The sequence below is a fragment of the Drosophila arizonae genome, chromosome X (assembly GCF_054131065.1).
Source record: "Drosophila arizonae isolate 15081-1271.41 chromosome X, UAZ_ARI_1.0, whole genome shotgun sequence".
Lineage (NCBI taxonomy): Eukaryota > Metazoa > Arthropoda > Insecta > Diptera > Drosophilidae > Drosophila > Drosophila arizonae.
The window spans coordinates 33464286-33489834 of record NC_142927.1 but is presented as its reverse complement, the minus strand read 5'-3'; the positions used below and the strand labels follow the sequence as shown (position 1 = coordinate 33489834).

General features: G+C 38.9%; 2 protein-coding genes across 9 annotated transcripts; one reads left to right on the top strand and one right to left on the bottom strand.

Moving 5' to 3' along the window:
- The first annotated feature begins 1572 nt into the window (after nucleotides 1-1572).
- c12.2 (von Willebrand factor A domain-containing protein c12.2) lies at nucleotides 1573-25549 on the top strand. 8 transcript variants are annotated; one of them, XM_089475609.1, is made up of 8 exons: nucleotides 1577-1750; nucleotides 1882-2093; nucleotides 19167-19605; nucleotides 19666-19986; nucleotides 20043-20611; nucleotides 22132-24255; nucleotides 24308-24742; nucleotides 24811-25549. In XM_089475609.1, exons 2-8 carry the CDS (start codon nucleotides 1909-1911, stop codon nucleotides 24908-24910), a joined length of 4173 nt encoding a protein of 1390 aa, XP_089331735.1. In that variant the 5' UTR covers nucleotides 1577-1750; nucleotides 1882-1908; the 3' UTR covers nucleotides 24911-25549. The 8 variants fall into 8 exon arrangements, with proteins under 8 accessions (XP_089331740.1, XP_089331735.1, XP_089331734.1 ...); XM_089475608.1 differs by having other exon boundaries at nucleotides 1577-1775; XM_089475607.1 differs by having other exon boundaries at nucleotides 1577-2093.
- On the bottom strand, nucleotides 15075-17617 carry LOC149268228 (uncharacterized). The gene is made up of 2 exons (XM_089473188.1): nucleotides 15203-17617; nucleotides 15075-15137 (listed from the first exon to the last, which is right to left on the bottom strand). The coding sequence occupies exons 1-2, from the start codon at nucleotides 16379-16381 to the stop codon at nucleotides 15075-15077; spliced, it is 1242 nt and encodes a 413-aa protein (XP_089329314.1). The 5' UTR covers nucleotides 16382-17617.

Below are 25549 nucleotides of genomic sequence, written 5' to 3'. Positions count from 1 at the left end.
TTATTATTGCTAATCATGTTTATAAATGTGTTTATATCCGTAAATAATTATATATAATTAAAATTATTTTATACACATTTTTAACCGAAAAAATTATCGTAACTTTATTAAATGCTTTGCAATATATGAAATACACATGTCATATTATACTCAAGCTTTACTCATTATTGTCAAAAATTTCTAATTAAGTCATAATGGCCCATTTGATAGTCACCCTACGATTCAAATCATACAAAATTTACAAACTACTAAATCCAGAGACAATTAGCTTGCCATCCCATACAAGCATACACATACACAAATGTATGTATGCATGTGCTCACTTCACAAGGCAGACCAACGGCAAATTTTGGGCTTTACAATTTGCACAGGCTGTTGTGCATAGAAAGAATACATTTTCGCGACGAGCATGCACACACACATTTACATCCTTGCTACGTGTATGTGCTTTTGTGTGCGTGCGTCGCGAAACTCAATTCTTTCTCAGTATTTTCGTCTATCATCAGCCCAAAATGGGCCTTTATGACTTAATTAGAAATTTTTGACAATAATGAGTAAAGCTTGAGTGTAATATGACATATGTATTTCATATATTGCATAGCATTTAATAAAGTTAGTAGTGTTTTACGATAATTTTTTCGGTTGAAAATGTGTATAAAATAATTTTAATTATATATAATTATTTACGGATATAAACACATTTATAAACATGATTAGCAATAATAATACATAAATGTACTTATGTACATACATATGTATGTTCATACATAGTACATCTGTGTAAAGTGGTTATGACAGTCGGTAAGACCGACCAAATGCAAATGCTGGGCTTTAAAATTGCTACAAGCAGCAAGAGTAACGCACGCAGGTCACAAATGCTCATACATGTGGCAAGGGACTACAAGTGTGTGTGTGCATGCCCGTCGCGAGATCATATTCTTTATGCGCCTCAACGCATTCATACCCTTCCCATAAATATATATCGAAACGCTAACATTTTGTTTGCATAAATGTCGCAAACGATTTTAAGATTTCGGTATACTCTTTACTCAAAAGGAAAGAGCTGGGACCGTCGTGAAGAAATTTCAATTTTTGTGCGCTGCTGAGCTTCATGATTTGAGAGCCCACGGAGAGAGAGAGAGAGAGAGAGATAGAGAGAGAGAGAGAGAGTTAGAGAGTGAGAGGGAGAGTATGACAAAAAACGCAAATCGCATACATGACCATTTCGTTTGCGTGCTTAGAGCGCACTGATTTCGTCGTGCTATCTTTCATTACCCGAGCCATTCAATACCAAGCCGAGCGAATACGAAGTTGGCCGGGACCTGCTAGACAGATGTTGCGGCGTGGAAAAACGTTGCTCTACATGTCTAGTCTATGTGTTGTTTGGTCAGTGCTATTATATACATATTTGAAAATAGCCAGATTTGTAGCTAATAGCTGCTTGAAAATTTGTGTAGCAGTCGGACTTAAAAAGTAGCCAGATCTAGCTACAAAATAGCTGATTCGGCAACACTGTTGGTCAGTGATGTAAATGACTGAATGCTATACGATATGGAATTAGAGACATCGATTAACACAAAATTAATTTTCTCATCTCGAAGCGCAGCTGAAATTCTATAATTCGGATTATTAATTAATTAATAATATTAATTACTATTATTATAATATTATTATTAATTAATTAATTAAATATTTTTTATACTTACTTATTCTGCATAGTTTTATTTATATTGACACAAGATAATTAAAAGTAGCAAGTTGTTTGGAAAATCGAAGTACCATTTAAACATTGTTAAATTGAAAATTCCTAATAATATTTCACTTTAGTTTACGAAATTTAATGATTCCTTGTCTTAAATGATCTACGATTTCACTCTTCAGATCTTAAATCCCTTCTCTTAAACCACCATGGTATTGAATCTATTTGCACGTGGCAGTTATCTGTTGCGTCATACCCATAAAAACACTGCAAGGAGTCGGGCTTACGGAATGGCAATAAATATAAGAAAAGCACCAGATAGCAAGAAAATAACTATTGGTGATGTACACGCACGTTTAACAAAGCCCAAGAAAGGGCATTTGGTGCCACGCAAGTATGGTAAGATTTATGTATATACATACATACATATATAGATTATTCATATTATACAGGGATCGCAAATAAGAGTTATGAATTTTAAAAAATTGAGAGTCAAAAAAGCGCCAAGATGAAAAAGGAAAACACACATCACTTTAATTATACCCTGAATCCATTTTTTATATTACATAGATCTTAAAATAAACTATGCTAACTTGAATATCAAGTATGACCTCCCGTAGCATTTAGAACATGCTGGAGGCGGGTTTTCATCGAATCGACCAGTTTTTCGAGGCATTCGATGGGTATTCTTTGCAGCTTTCAGTTGTGCGCGGTTTTTTGGACCCTGTTTACACACTTGTATAGAGCAGGCAGACCTCACATTATACTCCTTGTGCTTGGGACCATTACCTTGATAAAATTTGAAATTAGGCTTATTGTTATTAATAAAGCCTAATTTTTCTGCACTTGGCTTTAAATTATTTTTCAAAATTTGGAGATATTAAGCAGCATTCATAGTGTCCTCTATAAACACCAGTTGTCCAACTCCCCGGAAAGATATGCACCCCCATACCATTACAGAAAGCTTTCCAAATTCTATTGTTGGAATAATGTTGTTTTCTAATGCAGTTAATGCCTTACGCTACCCTCTGGAGGGACCATTGTTGCAATATAGCATTATTTTGTACTCGTCACAAAATAAAACATTTTCCCAGTATTCTGCCGGCTGTCCAATCATTTTCACAGCGAAATATTAATTGATGAAAGCAGTTTCTTACGAGCAACTCTTGAAGAGTACCCATGTCGTAATATGGCCTGGCGTACTGTTTCATGCGATACGAGTCGCACTCTTCCTGTAGTTCTCTGGCAAGTGTCCGTACTGAGATTCGCGTAATTAGGCGGTCTATACGGTAAGAAATTTTTTTTAAACGTCCACCAGTACCCTTTTGCTCCAGTCCGCCTTTATTTTCAGCGCGAGTTATGACACTATAAATAGTTTTTCGAGAAACAGAAAACTCTTCAGCTAATTGGACAAGAGATTTTCCCAATGTGTGGTTATAATAAATTCATTGGTTCACATCGAAACTTAATCTCTTTCCAGGCATTTTAAAAATTATTGTTATTAACTTTTAGAAGCTTACTCTGTCAATTTCACAACCAAAGTGAAAATATGCAAAAATAAACATGCATTGAGAGACGCACATAGCAAAGATTACTGTAAAGCACCGTTATTTCAAAGAAAAAGAGCAAAACAGAAGTGGAAGACGCAATGTGTAAACAGATTCTTGACAGCCTAAAAAATGAGTAATGTTAGTTTTTATACCCTGAACCCATTTTTAATGGGAAATCAGGGTATAATAATTTTGTTAAATGTATGTAACAGGCAGAAGGAGGCGTGGCATATCCCACAAAGTCAAGAAACACTACACACTATGAAAAAAAAAAATACATTTTTGACTTAAGATGCAAATATAACAAGTAGGCATCATTGATGCACGGTTTTCGTCTAGCCACACGCGCTTTGTATTTGGCCTAGCGCAGTACTCTTCGTATCGTAATCGAGTGCATATTCCTCCCCATTTCTTTTGTAACGTCAGCAACAATCTGTGGTGATGTTATTTTGGGACTTACTTGCACCTTACGAACGATTTTCCTGCATTCATGGCTGTTCATAAAATTTGCCTTGATCGTGAAAATTCAAGATAATTTTCCATTATTAAGAAAAGTAAAAAAATATGCTCAATTCTTACAAAGTTTCCTATATTAAAATTCAAATTTGCGAAGCTTTAAATACCCTGAACCCATTGAAAATGGGTTAACAGTTAAAAGTATGTATCAAACAGAAAGGGGCGTGATAGACAGCACAAAGTACATATATATATATTCTTGATCAGGGCGACGAGCTGAATCGATTTGGCCCCGTCCGTCTGTCTGTCTGTCCGTCCGTCTGCGATGATTCCTTCTGCCTGTTACATACTTTTCAAAAAACCATTATACCCTGATTTCCCATTTTCAATGGTTTCAGGGTATAAAAAGTAATCCTGATGTAACAAAAGTGCTCTATTCCTTTGAGGATTAGTTATTATCAGAATATTGATTTCATGAAGATTCAAGTAGGTCGGTAGAATAGCAAGCAAAATCAGTACAACGGCGTTTGAAGCTGATGGTTTGCGTTTCGTCTCCATCTTCGTCTCTGCGTGCACTATGCTTGCGAGCAAGCGAATTCATATGATTTGTTCTGCACATTTGTTATTGCACAGCAATAATTTTGCCCGGGCGAACATGACTTGGTCTACCCAACGGCAGCATCTTGTCTTTTCTGAGAAAAATTGAGTTTGGAAGGAACTGATGGCTATAATTATTTCCATGACCTACGCATAGAAGAAAATTATTTGGAACGGCTACCAAGCCGCTGCGGCGGGGGGTGGTGTGGCATGGGTGTAGGTAGCAATCTTACTTCGGCACCTGCAAGCTTCAATTTTTGACATCGCGCATGAACGCATAGGACCATAACATCGTGTTTGAAACTGCTGTTCCGCATTTCTATAACCTGTCAGAAAACCGGCATTAAATTTTCCAGCATGATAATGATCCAATTCAGACGGCTCGATCCGTGAAGTCCTGGATTCAGGGCCAAAAAGTTGATATCATGGAGTGGCCACCATATGAGTACAAGAATGAGTACAAAGAAAGCAGTATAGTACAAGGACAGAGTTAATCGCTTGACTTTTATTGAACAACTTTATAATTCCATTCACGCACTACTAATATTACTTAAAAATAATACTAACTTAATATACAGGTGGTATTTTTGGCCATCAGCTTAAATAAACTGAATTTGTCGCAGGAGCGCGTAATCTGATGTCCAAATTTTGTTACATTTTTATACCCTGAACCCATTTTCAATGGGAAATCAGGGTATAATGGTTTTGTTGAAATGTATGTAACAGGCAGAAGGAGGCGTGGCAGACCCCACAAAGGATATATTATTGATCAGGGCAACGAGCTGAGTCGATTTAGCCCTGTCCGTCTGTCCGTATGTTTGAACGCGTCGATTTCCGAAGATATAAGAGCTAGAGACTTGATTTGTTTTTTTAAATGACTGTATATACAGCGCGCATTTCGAGTTTGCTTTTAAAATTCGAGTTCAAGTCAGATGCCACTACAGCTAATTGTGAATAATTTTTCATTTTTTAAAATTTCTCAAATATTCAAAATAATCATATGCTGAAATTTTCATTAAATTCCATTCAGTCAAAAATTAATTAAAAATCATCAAATATTTGGCCAATTAAACGCACGTGCAGCAGTTACAACAGCATCGTATACGTGTGCACACATACATTCAAACTTCCTCTGGAACATTTTGGAACTTTATATCACATAAGCAGTTAGTTTGGTTTAGTTTTGCTAGATGGCGCTGCAGCAATGAATCTATTTGAGTTTTGCCAGCGCAGCTTACAAAAGTAAGGTGGCGTAGTGTGTTAGCGGCATGACGCTCGATCGAGATGTCGCAGTTCGAATCCCGATCGGTGCAACTAATGTTAATTTTTTTAATTGGTTCAAAATATTTTTATATTTTATTAAGTGAGTTTTGTATTTCATTTTTATTTTTAAATACATCGAAATTGAAATTTTACCCATAGTAAATGGGCATTTTTATTAGTTGGGTTCAGGGTAGTATCTAGTCGAGCACTCTCGACTAGAGTTTTCTTACTTGTTATACCCTGAACAAGGGCTGGGCGCAAAATCGATGTAACATCGATACACCGATGTTTAAAAAAAAATGAGAAATATCGAGATTTTTTGTTCGATGTTTTGTAAAAATGTTACCTCCACTAAATTTACTGGCTTTATATTGGCTTCCACCACTGACCAAACATCTCATAGACTAGACATGTAGAGCAACGTCTTTCCACGCCGCAACATCTGTCTAGCAGGTCCCGGCCAGCTTCGTATTCGCTCGGCTTGGTATTGGATGGCTCGGGTAATGAAAGATAGCACGACGAAATCAGTGCGCTACAAGCACGCAAACGAAATGGTCATGTATGCGATTTGCGTTTTTTGCCTTACTCTCTATCTTTCTCTCAAACTCTCTCCCTTTCTCTCTCTCTCTCTCTCTCTCTCTCTCTCTCTCTCTGTGGGCTCTCAAATCATGAAGCTAAACAGCGCATACACATACATAAATGTATGTATGCTCGCACAATTCAAAGACCGTGGCAGCAAGAATAGTTTCCCATACTAACACATAAGGGCTCATACATGCATGCCAAACGGGACAGTAACTGATGATTGACGATAATACTGAGAAAGAATTGAGTTTCGCGACGCACGAACACAAAAGCACATACACGTACCAAGGATGTAAATGTGTGTGTGCATGCTCGTCGCGAAAATGTATTCTTTCTGTGCACAACAGCCTGTGCAAATTGTAAAGCCCAAAATTTGCCGTTGGTCTGCCGGGTGAAGTGAGCACATGCACACATGCACACATACATTTGTGTATGTGTATGCTTGTATGGGATGGCTGTTTGTAAATTTTGTATGATTTGAATCGTAAGGTGACTATCAAATGGGCCATTATGACTTAATTAGAAATTTTTGACAATAATGAGTAAAGCTTGAGTATAATATGACATGTGTATTTCATATATTGCAAAGCATTTAATAAAGTTAGTAGTGTTTTACGATAATTTTTTCGGTTAAAAATGTGTATAAAATAATTTTAATTATATATAATTATTTACGGATATAAACACATTTATAAACATGATTAGCACTAATAATATATAAATGTACTTACAGTTTGACACGAAAGTGTTTTCACTTGGGAAAAAAATTTCATTTTTGTTCTTTGACATTAAAAAAAAACTACTAAATGTGATATTTCTAATTTTTTTAAAATTACATTATGTTTTTCAATTTGTTGTCTTACAAAAATAACTTTAAAAATATTAAAAAACGATTAACATAGGCTTAAATAACAATAACAACATAAAAGATATTCAAATTCAACTGACACGAAAGTGTTTGCACAAAAATAAAGTATTCAAAATAAGGCACTATTAACTATATTAAGTATCAAAATTAGTATTTAGTATGACCCCCATTGGCTTCAATGACCGCTTCCAACCGTCTATTCATGGAATTGATTAGTTTTTGCACATATTCCAGCGGTGTCTTCTCCCATTCCTCTAATATACAGGCTTTCAAATCGCTTTTGTTTGTTGGACCTCGCTTGGCTGTCCTTTTTTTGAGATCAGCCCACAGATTCTCTATGGGATTAAGGTCGGGACTTTGTGCAGGAGTATCCAATACCTTTGCACAATTGTAGAGAAGCCAGCACCTTACTATGTTAGCTTTGTGTTTGGGGTCATTATCTTGGTAAAACCTAAATGTTGGCTTACCATCCCTAAAAAATCCAAACTTGCGGGCACTGGACACTAGATTCGTGCGTAAAATCTCCAAATACTGTTTCGCATCCATTGTACTCTCGATAAAGCACAATTCTCCAACTCCTTTACTAGAAATACACCCCCAGACCATCACTGAAAGTTTTCCGAACTTAATAGTGGGAATTATATTTTTCCGTTCAAGGGCTTTCAACGGCTTTCGCCAAACACGGCTGGGTCCATCGTTGTAATACAACATCATCTTCGTCTCGTCACAAAATATGGTTTCATGAAAATTTGCATGTGCCTACCACAACTTAGAATTGTTTGTGAGAACGATTTTCGGTTCGGTATTTCAATGGTCGTGGGTTTGACTATCAGAATGATTTTTGCTAAAGATGTAGTACCTAATTAATCCCAGTGGGCAAATTGGAATGCGATTTTCGATCCCTTGCACCGCCACAGCTCGTGATCGCTAGGGGCGTGGCAAATCGGAAAATGCATTTTCCGATATGCCAGAAATCATGTTTGTTAAAGAGCTAGAAAGCTGAAATTTCGTATGTAGGTCCGCGTCAACCACTCAAGATCACGAGCTATGGCGGATATGTCTCTGCCCATTGGGGGCGTGCCAAATCGGATAAAACTGTATTTCCAAAAGTTGTACAGCTATAGTGCTGAAATTTTGCACGTCAGCTAATGTTACAATTCTATAAAGTCCAAAGATAAAATTGTAAGCCTACGCCCATTAGGGCCGTGGCCTCAAATTTTGTATATATACTCGGGCTGATCACCCAAGACCAAAAAGTTTTGTCGGATATATGTCCGCCCACAGGGGGCGTGGCAAACCGCAAAAGTTTATATCTCCTAAAGTATAATAGCTAGAAGCTTCAAATTTAGATAGTTAAGTTACCAGTAGCCTCTTCTATCGATGACCCAAAATTTTCACATTTTTTGAAGGTAAGCATTCATATATTGCAGTTAGGGTACCCTTATCACGTTCTAAGAACTGACCATGAAAATGAGGTGTCTACGCCCAGTAGGGGCGTGGCAAATCGGTGTTTTCTACACTATTAGAGTGAAACTTAACTACTAAATTGTTGATTGGATGTGAATGAGTATTCCGCAGTCGGTAACTTTCATACTTGTTTTTAATATATATTGGTTCATCATCCTTCAATCTCAGTTTCTGATTGTAAAAGTTATTTGTAGACATGGGTTCGGTCTCTAGTCCGAATACATCGCTGTATTGGGAACATAGTGACGTTAATTGATTATGAAATTGTGGTGGAAAATTTTTTGATAGTTGGGTTATTGCGGACTTGTCTCTATTTTCGGGATTTGTTTTAACTACATCGTAGTTTGAAAGTGGTTCATATTTTAGATTATTTATACTGACTAATTGATCCGTATTAGTTGTATTAAGCATTCTTATGAATGCATTTTGACTTGTTGCTATGGTATTTGCTATATAAATACCATGTTGTATTTCCTGGTTTGGAATAAATACACTGTCTTCTACTGTGGCTATTTCTATTTTTCGGACTACTTGTGATCTTACTGGCAGAATCATGGAGTTGTTGTCAGAAACGTATGTTATTTGAACATAAATGGGATATCTTAAATTATTTGGTCTAATTATTAGCCAGTCTTCGGACGGTTTGAAATCTAATTGACAGTTGTATTTTTTTATGAAATCGATTCCTAGTATTCCATCACATGGAATAGCGAAATGTGAATTTACGATGTGAAAGTTGTGTGGAACTATATATTTTGAAGTTTGAATTTCTATAGAAGCAAGTCCTTTTGATTTGATTACTTTTTGACTTATTCCCTGTATACTAATTATGTTATTAGTTTGAATGTATTGAAATACATCTGAATTTTCTTTTAATATTGATATGTCTGCATCTGTGTCTATTAAAAAGACTAATTCTTTTCTTGTTGTTACATTTATGAAGCGTACTTATATGTTCAGACTGAGATTGATGGTGTGGATTTTTATATTATTTACTGCTGAATATCTAAAGGTTGTTGGGAGTTTCCCGAAGCATTTTGGGCTACCCTAACGTTGTTATTGGTGTTATTTTGGTTATAACCGCCGTTCTTATGGTTATTTCCTCTATTGTTACCTCTGTTTTTTTCGGTAACCGTTATTTCCTCTGTAGTTATTACTTTGAGAGGTATAGTTCCGATAATTGTTGTTTTAGCCGTTATTGCGATTGTTATTATTATAATAACCGCGACCATTGCCCCTACCGCGATAACTATTTTTGTTATTATAATTACCACTGCCTCTTTGGGCATACAATACAGAATTGGGACTGCCTGTCATCTCAGTACTACACTGAATGTACTTAGTGACGGCTTCATTCATAGCTTTGAAATTACCTACCTCAAGGATAGTTTTTAATTTTCCATGTTCGCATTTTTTAGTCATTGCATCAATGGCTTCCTTGGTACTGAACTTATCAGCATGTTCTTCGTCAATATACGAAGCCTCCAAAAGCCTTCGCAAATTGTCAATTTCAGTCGTGAATTTTTCGGAAGTTTTCCCTTTTTGCATTGTTTTCGACAATTTTGCTTTTACTACATCGGATGTCGCACCAACTACAGTATCTTGCAATTTCTTAATCATTGCATCAATTGTCGTTTCATCTTGGACTTCGTATAGTGTTTAGCCAATCATTTTTGATTTTATAACTTCAACAGCTATTTCTTCGAATGTGCCTTTTGTCAAATTAACTAACTTCAAAGCTCTTACGAATCTTTGAAGATGTATTCTTTGTCCATTAAATTCTGGAATGGCATTCGAAATGTCTTTTATATATGCCTTCTGGGCACTTATGTCCGTCATGATGTTTTCTTTTGATTGTTCTATGCTTGTATTAGAGATAGATGTTATTAGTGCGGGAATTGTAAGATCGTTCAGATCTCTTTCTTTTATTTCAGTTTCAGATTTAGATTCAAAATCTTCATCTTCCACAGAATCTATCTCTATTGATTTTTGTTTTTTGCTTGAGTCTATTTCTAGAGGTGTGCTCAAAATTGACGGTATGAATATATCTAGTTCATACTTTTCTTTGACATTTGTTAACTGCAAACGTAACTTGATCAATAGTTTTGAAATTTTTGACCAGTTGTAAAACGAACTTATTGTTTCCCTATTATCATGCACTGGTATTTTAACGTCGTTAAATGAATCGACGAGAATTTTTGTATGTTTGTTTAAAGTGTCTTGTTGTATCGACCTATTTTGTCAAAAACATTTGTATGATTTACCAAATGTTTCTTTTATTTTACGGATATGGAGACTGAGTTGCTCCCATTCCATGCTTAATATTCATTGCATATATATATGTATTCTTTTCCTTTTTATACCCTGAACCCATTTTTAATGGGAAATCAGGGTATAATGGTTTTGTTGAAATGTATGTAACAGGCAGAAGGAGGCGTGGCAAACCCCACAAAGTATATATATTCTTGATCAGGGTGACGAGCTGAGTTGATATTTTAAATGGGAAATCAGGGTGTTGAGCTATCGAGATTTTTCGAATAGCTTTAAATTATTAAACGATTGAATTTACTTAATGATTAGTTTATTAGCGATTATTAGAGTTTACAGAGTTTATGTGATAGACGCGAGCAAGCGACTAGGCTGTCGTGCTGTCCGCTACTATGTTTGTAATAGTCAATCTAACACTGCATCTGCTCTAAACAAGAGTTAATTGCATACTAACTACAATGTACGCGAGCCGGCGGATTAAGCTGAGCCGGTGCGTGGGTGAAAAGACAACGCAAAAGGGAGAGCGTGATCTCCGTTACAAATTCTCTTAAATGATAACATATTCTATGAACTGCCGCTCTTAATTACAATGAAGCGATGATTGCTGAGCCCAACATCCTCCCCCCGTTGAAGACTTAGTCTTCAACAGAATCCTTAAGGGGCAGCAAGCACAGCTTATTTGTAGCTCTTCTAATCTCGCCAGCTTCAGTTTTTAGTAGGGCTACCCGTGCAACGCCATCACTTCCAGGGATAAGTTCGATTATTCTGGCTAGTGGCCACTTAAGTGAAGGTAGATTCTCATCCTTCACAAGAACTATGTTGCCAACAGCCAAGCCAGGTTTGGAGGTTCTCCATTTCGCTCGCTGTTGTAACAAGTTGAGATATTCGTCCCGCCAACGAGTCCAGAACACCTGCTGAAGATAGCTTACGCGCTGCCAAGCATCCAAACGATTAAAATTGAGCCCTGTCAGGTTTGGCTCACTGAAGGACGAAGGAGGGCCACCGTTGAGGAAATGCGCAGGAGTCAACACGTCTATGTCTGATGGGTGCTCTGAAATCGAAACTAAAGGGCGTGAATTAACGACAGCAGCGATGTTGCAAACCAGTGTGCGAAGCTCATCGTAAGTTAGGACGGAGGACCCAACACATCGGTAAAAATGATGCTTCGCTGTCTTCACTGCAGCCTCCCACAAGCCACCAAAGTGAGGCGATCGTGGAGGGATGAAATGCCATTCGATTGAGTCTGCCAAACAGAAATCCTTCACAGCCTTCTGGTGGGTGTCTGACAGAAATAGACGCTTCAACTCCTGAAGCTGGTTGCGGGCACCAAGAAAGTTTGTGGCGTTATCCGACCAGATTTGACTTGGCTTTCCTCTGGTGCATATGAAACGTTGAAGTGCATGCAAAAATGCCGCGGTAGTTAAATCCTTGACTAACTCCAACCAAATAGCCTTCGTAGCAAAACAAATAAACACACAAACGTAGCATTTCACAGGCGCCTTGTTTCGTGACTCAGGCTTGTAAAAGAAGGGTCCGCAAAAGTCGACTCCAGTCACTCCAAAGACCCGATAGCCGTCGACTCGATCCTTGGGTAGATCTGCCATTATGTGTTCAACGAGTCGAGGCCTTGCACGAAAGCAAATTACGCATCTCTGAATTACACTGGCTACAGTTTTTCTACCTCCAATTGGCCAATATTGGGAACGAACCAACGCTAGCACTGCTCGGGGACCAGCGTGCAAGTTTCGCTGATGGAAATGCATTATGATGGCTCTAGTTACTGGATGAACTTTGGGCAAAATAATTGGATGGCGACTATCGAAATTTAAAGTTGAGTTTTTGAGACGACCATCGACACGTAGCAGCCCAATCTCATCAAGGAACGGTGACAGCGAGGCTAGACTGCTGGATGACGGAACCATTCCTTTATTTCGAAGAGCATTTATGTCGTCTGAGAGATGTGTTCGTTGAATCATTCTTAACAGTATATGAGTGCCGTTCCGGATGTCTGCTAGGGTTATTCCTGGACCATGACTTTTTTTAATAAACTTTGATACGTATGCAAACGTACGCTGCAAGCGGCCGAAAGAATTCACAAACTTGCAGTCCATAGAGACATCATGGACTGCGTCCTTTACAAGAAGCACAGTTCTTCGACGCTCAATTGAAGTTCTTTCTGGAAGTGCTGAGACTGGCCACTGAGATCTGGGCTTACAGAGGAAACCTGGACCGTTGAACCAATGTAATGATGCATTTAAATCCGAGGGCAATGCACCCCGAGATAATATATCCGCGGGATTCAGTGTTGTAGGTATATAGTGCCATTCCATTGCTGATGTGAGATCTTGTATCGTGGCGATGCGATTTGAAACAAAAACGTTAAATCGTCCGGGCTCGTCATTGATCCAAGAAAGCGCAACAGTAGAGTCAGACCAACAATGAAACTCGCCTGCGAAAATGCCTAAGCGAGCCACTTCATTCATTAGACGCGCAAGCAACTCTGCCCCGCATAGTTCCAGCTTGGGAACCGTGAGCGTTTTTAGAGGCGCAACTCGAGACTTAGAGCAAAGCAACCTGCTGATGGTATGCTGACCTCTGGATACAATATAAATGCAAGCTCCGTATGCCTCGATGCTGGCATCGCAGAATCCATGGACCTCAACCTTCGATCCTGGTATTAATGATAGCCTGGGAAATGCACTACTAAGACCATTGCCAAAGTTGCTGCAAATGTCTAGCCATGCAGTGTGACATGCAGACGGGAGACTCTCATCCCAATCAAGTTTATGCCTCCAGAGTTGTTGCAAGAAGATTTTAGCTTTCGTTATTACTGGGCCGACCAGGCCGAGGGGATCATAAAACCTAGCAATAGACGAGAGAACAGAGCGCCTGGAGGGCTTAGAGGCTGAATTCAGGGCTAGATATGAGAAAAGAAGTTGATCAGATGCCGGATCCCATGCAAGGCCAAGTGTCTTTGTAATGTCGCTGCCATCATTGAACCTAATGAGCGATTCCTTGTCGCAGTCTGTTACGCCGTCCAGTACCATGGGATGGCTTGAACACCACTTCCTCAATTTAAACTTCCCACATGCCAAGATTCCAGCTGTCTCTTGCATAACAAGTCTTGCTTCTTCGACTGAATTTCCTCCACTAATCAAATCATCAACATAGAAATCGCGAAGCAGTACGTCGGACCCGACTGGGAATGCGTTCCTTTCATCTACGGCAAGCTGATGCATGGCGCGCACAGACAAAAATGACGCTGGTTTTGTTCCATATGTTACCGTATCAAGCCTGAAAACTTCCAACTCATCATCTGGCGAATTCCTCCATAAAATGCATTGTAGATAGCTGTCCGGCTCAGGTACTTTCACGCAACGATACATTTTGCAAATATCGCCGGTGAGTGCAACTGGATAAGATCGGAAGCGCAATAATATGTCGACTAATTTTGGCTGAATGACGGGACCTGACATTAGAATGTCATTCAACGAATGCCCAGTTGTTGTAGATGCAGATCCATCAAAGACGACGCGAAGCTTGGTAGTTGTGCTATCATCCTTCAGAACGCAGTGATGAGGAAGAAAATATCTGCATAGATGCAATGAATTAAGAGGAACGCGTGACATATGACCAAGTTCAAGATACTCTTTCAGAAATGCTGAGTATTGAGACTTTATATGCGGCAAACGACTCAATTTCTTCTCCAAATTGAGAAACCGATGTCGCGCTTGCTCATAAGAATCTCCAAGAAGCTCGCAACTAAGCTTAACAGGCAGGCGTACTGTATATTGGCCACTAGCCAATCGATTGTAATGCCTCGCAAAATGCGCTTCGCAGTCTGAGTCTTCCTTGCTGAACTTTACAATGGAATCGCTGCAGCGCTCAACTTCCCAAAAGCGACGAACTAGAGTGTCCAACTTGATATCAGCACAGGAGTCTGTAATCGGATCCAAAGGCGTCTTTGAAGCTATTAGCACGGAGTTGTGGTTGCGAGCCTCGCCACCTGATACAACCCAACCAAGACGAGTCTTCTGTAACAATGGAAGTCCAGGCATCAACTTGATTTGTCCCACACAGAGCAAATCATAAAACAGGCTAGCTCCGATAAGCAGATCTACTCGTTGCGGCCTATGGAAAGCTGGATCTGCCAGCACTATATTTTGCGGTATGCTCCAATTGCTCGTATTCACATTAGAACTGGGCTGCCTGCCAGTTATATTTGTAGCTACCATAGCCGTTATGCTAGTTGTATATTCAGATGCATGAGCTTGAAGAGTGAGGCAAATGCTGCTGCCATCCATGGCAACATTGGAGTCGCCTACGCCGCATACAGATGCAACAGATTTTGTTCTCTTAAGTTGCAGGAGATTCGCAAATCTGGCTGTAATGAGATGTAGTTGAGAGCCTGAATCTAAAAGTGCACGACAAGGAACAAGCTCGCCAAACCGATTCCTTGCCAGAACCACTGCGGTAGCCAGGAGCACAACGTCGCTGTGCCGATCCTTGGATAAGAGAGTAGTGGCTGGTGCTGAGGGCTGAGGGATGGTCTGTACTCTTGATGTTGAAGATTGTTGATGGGGCGGAATTGCTGCCTGCGATGTGCTGGAGTGGCCGAGGATGAAGAAGCGTATGATGCTTGACTCCACAGACCCGACAACTGCGCGAGCCACATTGTCGCGACTGATGACCTCCCTTGAGACAATTCAAACATAAGCCAGCCTTTCGGACCTCATTCAGGCGAAGACTAGGAGACAAGTTTGCGAATCTTGGGCATTTGTAGATTGTGTGCTCAAGATCATTACAAAAATTGCAACTGTGCGTACTGTGGCCGGTTACGAGAAATGCTGATCTACTGGTAGCAACCTTACTGCAAGAATTCATCGGCTTACTTGACGAATAGTTTGTAAGAGCAAATTTCATCGATTCCAAAGTACGGCAACGAAGCTCAAGAAACGAGGAGACTTCTTCATATCTGGGTATCTGAAGAGCCATCTCTGAGTTGTCCAATTTCTCTTCCCATTTAGCTTGTGAGGCCTCATCAAGCTTCTGTAGCAGTATCTGAGCAATCATGGCACTGGCTATCTGCTCTGTTGTGCCCAGACTACTGAGCGCACGCATATGGACATTGAAGCTGTCAGATAGCTCACGCAGCTTGGTTATGGATCCGTTTTCTACTCTTTTGAGACCTAAGATCTTTACGATGTGGGCCTGGAAGATTAAACGTCGATTATCATATCTCTGCTTTAATAAATTTATGGCAATTGTATAATTATCATTAGAAATTTCCAAAGAGCGAACCGTATCCAACGCTGCGCCATCGAGGCAGGACCGGAGGTGCTGAAGTCTTTCCATATTGCTGATTTCTGGCCGACTTTCAATGATTGTAGAAAACATTGAGTAGAAATCAGCCCAATTAGCATATCCACCGCTGAACGTAGGTAGCTTTAATGGCGGCAACGCAGGTGCAGTCTGCAATCTGGGAGCGGATGCGCGAGGAGGGTCACTTGGACGACTAAACGTGGAACTGTGATGCACTTGAGCAGTACGACTTTGCACTTCAGACATTATTGTTGACTGCATGACCATTATTAAATCATCAAAGTCAGTGCGCAAATTGCTGGACATCTCAGTAAAGTCGAGCTCCTCTAGACTTTCATGGGCCTTGCTAAAGAGTGGCTTAGCTTGTCGATATGCTCCAGTAGAACATTTAGAGTGCTGTCACTGTGATCGGCAAGAGCATCTGAATCGACCTTGGATTGTAGCCTTTTTACGCGTTCAAACACCGACTGTACCTTGAGCTTATAAAACCGCACGCGATCTTCGGGAGCAACTGCACTAGCATCTAAATTCGCCATGACGAGTACAGCAAGAGTAACACGATAGAGTTCAAAGTCGTTGGTGCGAGCGCGATTGCAAGAGTAAAGTAAATGTATATATGCTATAGCGCAGACACAAACTTGGAATAAGTCGTATTTGTCGAGCAGAGTACTTGCAACTTTAATAAACTGGCAAAGAATTATATTATGGTACTCAAATAATATACACGTATGAATTGTTGCACACCGGTACGATTATTATGGACGCGCTCGTATCGCAGCCGTGGCGAAAGAGTGCAATGTCAACGAAGAATAACGGCAAGCATGTAATTACACTGTGCTTATGCAAACTTAATCACTTATAGATTGAAGCTATAGAACACGCAGTCACTAACCATAGACATAGTTCAGAAATTAGCTGATTCTTTATTAGATTGTCATTTGCAGAAGTTTTCGCATGTGTACTACTTTTACGGGCGCCAGTGTATTGCAGACCGAACGAAAGTGTCTGGCAAATTGGCAAAGTAACGGCACGCAACTAATCGCTATATACACTGCTTATGTTCACGGGTGTATGTATGTATGTGATGCTGTCAATATATATATATGCAAATATGTAGAAAGAAACGAAAAGAGATCACGTCGGGGTCACCAAATGTTGAGCTATCGAGATTTTTCGAATAGCTTTAAATTATTAAACGATTGAATTTACTTAATGATTAGTTTATTAGCGATTATTAGAGTTTACAGAGTTTATGTGATAGACGCGAGCAAGCGACTAGGCTGTCGTGCTGTCCGCTACTATGTTTGTAATAGTCAATCTAACACTGCATCTGCTCTAAACAAGAGTTAATTGCATACTAACTACAATGTACGCGAGCCGGCGGATTAAGCTGAGCCGGTGCGTGGGTGAAAAGACAACGCAAAAGGGAGAGCGTGATCTCCGTTATAAATTCTCTTAAATGATAACATATTTTATGAACTGCCGCTCTTAATTACAATGAAGCGATGATTGCTGAGCCCAACACAGGGTATAATGGTTTTGTTAACTGTATGTAACAGGCAAAAGGAGGCATGGCAGACCCCACAAAGTATATATATTCTTGATCAGGGCGACGAGCTAAGTTGTTTTGGTCCTGCCCGTCTGTCTGTCTGTATGTTTGTACGCGTCGATTTCCGAAGATACAAGAGCTAGAGACTTGAATTTTTTAAATGACCGTATATACAGCGTGGATGTCGAATTTGCTTTTAAAATTCGTTATATCATCCCGATATGTATAGATGCCACTATAGCTAATTTTGAATGATTTTTCATTTTTTTAAATTTCTCAGATATTCAATATAATATGTAGATCATATGCTGAAAGTTTCATTAAATTCCGTTCAGTCAAAAATTAATTAAAAGTCATCAAATATTTGGCCAGTTAACAAACGCACGTGCAGCAGCTACAACAGCATCGTATACGTGTGCACACATACATTCAAACTTCTTCTGGAACATTCTTTGAATCACATCAGCTGTTAGTTTCGTTTATTTTTGGTAGATGGCGCTGCAGCAGTGAATCTATTTGAGTTTTGCCAGCGCAGCTTCCAGAAGTGAGGTGGCGTAGTGTTTTAGCGGCATGACGCTCGATCGAGAAGTCGCGGTTCGAATCCCGATCGGTGCAACTGATGTTAATTTTTTTAATTGTTTCAAAATATTTTTATATTTTCATAAATGAGTTTTCTATTTAACTTACATTTTTAAATACACCGAAATTGAAATTTTAACCATACTAAATTTGCGTTTTTAAAAGTTTGGTTATTCTAGCAGATTCTTAGAATCACATCAGCAGTTAGTTTGGTTTAGTTTTTCTAAATGCCGCTGCAGCAGTGAATCTATTTCAGTTTTGCCACCGCAGCTTCCAAAAGTGAGGTGGCGTAGTGTGTTAGCTGCATGACGCTCGATCGAGAAGTCGCGGGTTCGAAACCCAAGCGGTGCAACATATGTTAATTTTTTTAATTGGTTCAAAATATTTTTATATTTTATTAAGTGAGTTTTGTATTTCATTTATATTTTTAAATACATCGAAATTTAAATTTTAGCCATACTAAATGGGCATTTTTATTAGTTGGGTTCAGGGTAGTATCTAGTCGAGCACTCTCGACTAGAGTTTTCTTACTTGTTTATCAATAAAAAAAACATATCGAAAATCAGTTTTAAAATTATATTTCCTACATCTTTAAAGCTAGAGTCTCCCAATGTGTTCCTATATGCATTTTATACAATTTCGGTTTTTGTTACAATTTTAAAAGTACATCCACAAGAAAACTTGTTAAAGAATTAAGTTCCCATACACTGCAGTCCATGCGTGTTTATGCGTGCATGCCTATGTGTTTCTTGTGTAAGCACGTATTTCCGCTGCGAATAATTATTGAAATGTCAATTCAAGGTTCAGGGGATTTCGTAGTCGAGCAGTCTCGACTATATTTTTCTTACTTGTTTAACAATTTGCTATGAAAGTTATAATCGTTACGGTCACTGATGTAATATGTATATTCATTTATAGATTAAAGTTTGATTTAATATAAAATCCCATCTCATTTTCAATAAGTAAACTTATAGTAACTTATGGAGAAGATGGGACAGTTAAATTGGATCAAACAACACTTCATCATCTTCGTTGGATGTTACAAAAAGATTCGCTGCAACAAGACATGTTTCTTTTGGGTAGACCAGGACCAGTGAGTCGACACCTGGTCATGCAATTTCTAGAAATTACGGAACGCGAATTTGAATATGTTGCACTAAGTCGCGATACTACCGAAAGCGATATTAAGCAACGTAGGGAGATTAATGGTAAGTCTGCCAAATACTATGATCAGGCTGCAGTTCGCGCTGCCTTGCATGGACGAGTGCTGATACTGGACGGCGTTGAGCATGCCGAACGGAATGTATTGCCGGTACTAAACAATCTCCTCGAGAATCGTGAAATGCACCTGGAAAGTGGTCAATTTCTTATGGCATCGAATCGTTACGATAAGTTGCTACAGGTGTGCCTTTAAGAATGTTTTAAGCTCATATGAAACTATAAATTTACTCTACATTTTCAGACACATAGTCAACGACAGCTGGACGACTGGGGCTTACTTCGTGTTTCAGAAGACTTTCGAGTATTGGCAATAGGACTTCCCACACAGAAATATAAGGGCACGCCCCTAGATCCACCACTAAGATCACGCTTTCAGTCGCGAAACATAATGTCATGCACATTTGAAGAGCTCTACGAGAATCTGCAGAAATTATCGACTTGTGTGTCCCCCTCAGCACTAAAACAGTTGCTTAAATGTGCATTTACACTTCAATCAGCTAGCGAAGAACTTAAACTCCCAGATTTCCCATTTCATAATCTACGTCAAGGCATTCAAATGATGGTATAGCATAAACTGAAATTATCTTCTCAAGTATTTAGTTTAAATTTTGCTTTTAGGAAAATAATCCGCAGCTTACCATGTACGACGTCTTTGTATCTCTCTATCCCTACAGTTCTATACTAATACAAGAGCAGCAAAAACGAGTCGAAGAAATGCTTACAAATATGTCGTTTAAGCGTATTCGCACAAAAAATGTACAACGTATAAGTAGTTGTGCTAAAGCTTTGGTTGTTGATGTGCATCTGGACGAGGTACTAATAAGCATGCCATGCAGATCACCTACACTATTAAACGGAAAATTTGTCGATTTGCCGCATCAGCGCCAAGTACTTGCTGCTTTGCTACAATCCTATGTAGTTGGAGACGTTTGTTTATTAGGCGAAAAAGGTGTTGGAAAAACCACATTAATAACCGAGCTTTTACGCATAGTTAACCAAATCCCTGAACCAATGATGCTTTATGAAGACTTGACGTCTCGGGATCTTATTCAGCAGCGCGTTACTAATGAAGTTGGAGACACAATCTGGAGAGATTCTCCATTGATCAGAGCAGCTAAGACCGGATCAGTGGCAATACTAAATGGCATTCAAAGACTTCATAGAAGCACAGTTCCGGTTCTGCAACGGTAGATAACGAAACATTGCCTAATGAATAATTGCACATAACGCCTTTCAGTGTACACTAGGTTTTGAAAACTGCTTGGATATGAATCAGTCCAGAATATATTATATGGATGAATGAAACTCTATGTAAAGTAAGGGCTTTCTCTTCGACAAGTAATTTTTGTACCCTGAACCCATTGAAAATGGGAAATCAGGGTACAATGGTTTTGTCATAAGTATGTAATAGGCAGAAGGAGAGGTGGCAGACCCCATAAAATATCTATATTCTTGATCAGGATGATGAGCTGAGTCAATTTAGCTCTGTCCGTATGTTTGAACGCGTCGATTTCAGCCTGCCTCGTTATTTTGTTAACGACTAAAAACATTATCGAAAACCAGTAATAAATTTATATCTGCTACATCTTCGAAGCTAGAGTCGCCAAATTTTAAATACATATAGATTCATATATACTTAATAGAATATCGGGTTGTGTCAGAATTAGCCCTGTCCGTCTGTCTGTCTGCCCGTCCGTCCGTCTATCAGTATGTTTGAACACGTCGATCTCAGAAGATATAAGAGCTAGATGTTGAAATTTGTTTTCCTGGGTCCGTGTATACCACGCGCATATCGAGTTTTGCTTTAAAATCGATAAAATACTATCGACTAAAAATATTATCGAAAACCAGTAATATATTTATATCAGCTACATCTTCGAAGCTAGAGTCGTTAAATTTTTATGTACTTTATAGAATTTCGGTTTTTGTCACAATTTACCTCACACCCCTAATTCACCCCCTCACCCTCATATTTATAAAAGGCGTATTTCAAATAGAAGAGACTTGTGCTTTGGCAAGTATATGCATATCTATTCATAATCTAAACGTTTCATGAGGATAGTCCATCCACAAAAAAAGTTATCAAGCATATAAGCTCCCATAGTAAGCCACCCACCACTGCAGCCAATGCGTGTTTATGCGTGCGTGCGTATGTCTGTCTGAGTGCATGTGTGTGTGCATGTGCGAAAGGTTCAGGGGATCTCGTAGTCGGGCAGTCTCAACTAGTGCTTTCTTACTTGTTTTTGTTTTCATTAATTCATAGTTGTCACTAGTCTCCTACAAAATCTTTTATTTCGAATGATTCCCATACAGTTTTATGTTTTATGTCTGAGCAGCAGCAATATGCTTTGAAGCAAACCCGTATAAATGAGTTCTTTTCAAAGATTATGTATTTGAACATAAGTATATCAAGAATATATTAAATACCAGCAATTAAATAAAAACCCTTGATAATTCTAAGCTTTTTTAATTTCTCTCTATATTTCGAACCATTTAATATTTCAAACATATGATAATTCGTAATGTTTTAAGAGTCCCTTGAATTATTAAATAACGAGAGTCGACTGTTTATGGAAGTATTCAATGTATATTATACATACATCAAGTTTCAACGAAATTAGACACGATTAATATATGCAATATTTTTTTTTTTTTCCAAATTCATATTATATCATTATATATATTTTTTTTATTTGGTCATCCCTAGATTAATTCATGATCGCGAAGTACAATTATGTGATGGCACAAGACTGCTTCGTCAGGATCGCTATCAAGCGCTTCTGCAAGATGGATTTAGCAAAAGTCAGCTGTCTGAGCATAATGTGCTGCCTATACCAGATAGTTTTCGCATTATTGCATTGGGCGAGCCTTTGAAATCGAAAACTGCTCAATTTAACTGGCTGACACCACAATTGTTAAGCATGTTCCTCTATCAGGAGCTGCGGCCACTGCAACAGAATGAAGAGCAAGAACTGCTAATTCAATTGTGCGGCGAATTGCATCCTAATATGTATAAGCTAATGATGCTGGCACAACTATTACGAAAGTCAAAAAATCCATTACTTTATGGTCTAGCTGAGACGTTATCAACACGCCGATTGGTAAAAATTGGTAGACGCTTAAAAGCATATCCATCAAGCAATCTGAACGACATTTATGATATTTTGCAACATACATTTCTTATGAAATTTATGCCCTCACTTTCTCGTACAGTTTTAGAAGAGGCAATGATGGAGGCAGGAATTGACAAATGTACAAAAAAAAATCGGTGCAATGATGAAAATGAACGGCTAATTAGTGTAATGAACAATAAACTACGAATTGGAGAAACAGAAATGGAGCTATCAGAGATATCACTGGATCAGCAATCAAAAGTGCCCAGCACACTATTCTATGATATGCCACAGCACGTTATGATGCTCGAACGCCTCCTTCAGGACTTTCTCATCGGTGAACATTTGCTTTTAGTGGGCAATCAGGGCGTGGGCAAAAACAAACTCGTAGATCGTTTACTTGAGCTCATGCGCCGTCCCCGTGAGTATTTACAGCTACATAGGGATACTACTGTGCATAGCCTAACAGTACAATCAACGCTATGCAATGGAAAAGTGGTCTTTCAAGATAGTGCCCTGGTAAAGGCAGTGAAGTTTGGTCATGTGCTCGTTATAGACGAGGCGGACAAAGCACCAGTCAATGTTTCCTGCATTCTTCACACTTTGATTGAGCGCGGCGAGATGGTGCTTTCAGATGGTCGAATGATTGTCCCATTTGGGGCTTGTGCAAAAAGCCCTAATTTAATTGAAACGCACGCAAACTTCCGAGTTATTGTATTAGCAAACCGGCCAGGTTACCCATTTCTAGGTAATGATTTCTTTGCGGCAGTAGGCGATGTTTTCAGTTGCCATGCCATCGATAATCCCACACCACGATCGGAAATATACCTCCTACAGCGGTATGGACCATCACTACCTGTTAAAACTCTCACAATGTTTGTAAATGCCTTTAGTGAGCTTCGCAGTATGGCGGACGAGGGGCTACTTAATTATCCGTATTCTACGAGGGAAGTCATTAGCATTATTAAACATTTGGAGCGTTATCCTAAGGAAGATATGTCTGAACTGGTAGGGAATGTATTTGATTTTGATCGGTACAATCCGGAGGCTATGGAGCAAATCACCAACGTTCTGGCTAAACACGGTCTGTCGATCGATGTATATGCAAGAAATGAAATGCAAAATCTGCGTAAGAAACAGAAGATTAAATTCAGTATCGAACGCCACAGCGGGTTGGATGTGTCAGGTCCTAAATTCGGCAAATTAGATCCTAAAAATGAGCCCCATGTAGGTGGCAACACATGGTCCGGTGGTAGCGGTGGACGCGATACAGCAGGACTTGGTGGCAAAGGTGGGCCCTTTCGTCTTGACAAAGGTCATACTGTTCATCAATTGAGCGACGAAGAAAAAGCTAATATTCCACAAGAAATAAAGCGAGCCGCACGTGAAATGAACCGAAAGGCATATGAACAAAAATTAAAAGAGATAAAAATGTCTGCTCACGACTATAGTCTGTATGCTCAGTTCAGTAAAGCCAACCAAAAACAAGTACAACAGTTGAGAAGCATTTTAGAAGCTATGCATACTAAAGATAATGAACGCCAATGGCAGAAGTACCAATGTCATGGTGACGTCGATGACACTCGTCTTATTGAAGGTATCGCAGGAGAGAAAAATATTTACAGGCGACGTATCGATGCGAATCCCTGGTCGAACAACATCCATGAGAAACCTAATCGACTTAAACTTGTGGTTGATGTGTCAGGATCGATGTACAGGTATTATATCCTATCAACAATGTTATATCTTTTATTTAATACGTTTTCTAAGATTCAATGGCTATGATGGACGGCTAGACCGCCAATTGGAAGCCGTAGTTATGGTTATGGAAGCTTTCGAGGGTTACGAGAAAAAAATTGTGTTCGATATTGTTGGACATAGTGGTGAAGGCTGGGAGCTTCCCTTTATCACTGTGGGCAACTGCCCTAAAAACGCAAAGGAGCGCTTTGAAATAATACGTATGATGCATGCTCATTCCCAATTTTGTTGGTCCGGTGATAGCACCGTCAAAGCGGCCCGAGAAGCTTGTTCCGTTCTGGGAGCAGAAGTTGATTATGACAATGGTATTGTCGTTCTTCTTAGTGATGCCAATCTCGCGCGCTACGCTATTTCACCAAAAGATTTAGCTGAAGCTCTTAGTGGCAATGAACCTAAGGTTAAGGGATATGTTATTTTTATTGGAAGTTTCGCAGAAGAGGCCAATAAGTAAGTTTTTATTATATCAATGAAATATAAATTAGCCTGTTGTCCATTTATTTTATGATTTCTTCTAGAATTGAAAATGAAATGCCTATGGGACAGAGCTTTGTATGTTTGGACCTCACCAAATTGCCGCAAATACTACAGCAAATTTTTGCATCCTCCATTCTCTAAATAGATGAATGATTTGCACAAGAAAAATCCATCATTAATTGTAATTGTTAGAATGTAAGCGTCGATAATAAAAAAACAAGTAAGAAAATTCTAGTCGAGAGTGCTCGACTAGATACTACCCTGAGCCCAACAAATAAAAATGCCTATTTAGTATGGCTGAAATTTCAATTTCGATGTATTTAAAAATATAAATAAAATACCAAACTCATTTAATAAAATATAAAAATATTTTTAAACAATTAAAAAAGTTAACATCAGTTGCACCGATCGGGATTCGAACCACAACTTCTCTATCGAGCGTCATGCATCTAACACACTAGGTGTTCAAACATGAACATACATAATAATAAAAAATAGAGACAGTACTCGAGTAACCTGCGCGTTATCCGACACAAAGTAATAAATATGTCATCCCTTAGTTGCAGCGACCAATGCAGCGTCTAATATATGTAAATGTAACGTGAGCCTGGGCCCAACGATTCAAAAAAAGGGACACTTAAGTAAACATCTGTGCACTTGTTTGTGTGAGAAAATGCACCCTTCCAGTGACTGGAAGTAGTTTTAAGAGTCTCTGTTAGGTATATAAGAACTAGGATTTTAAGCAATAAGGAGTTCAGTTTCCATCTTGAATTCGGCAAA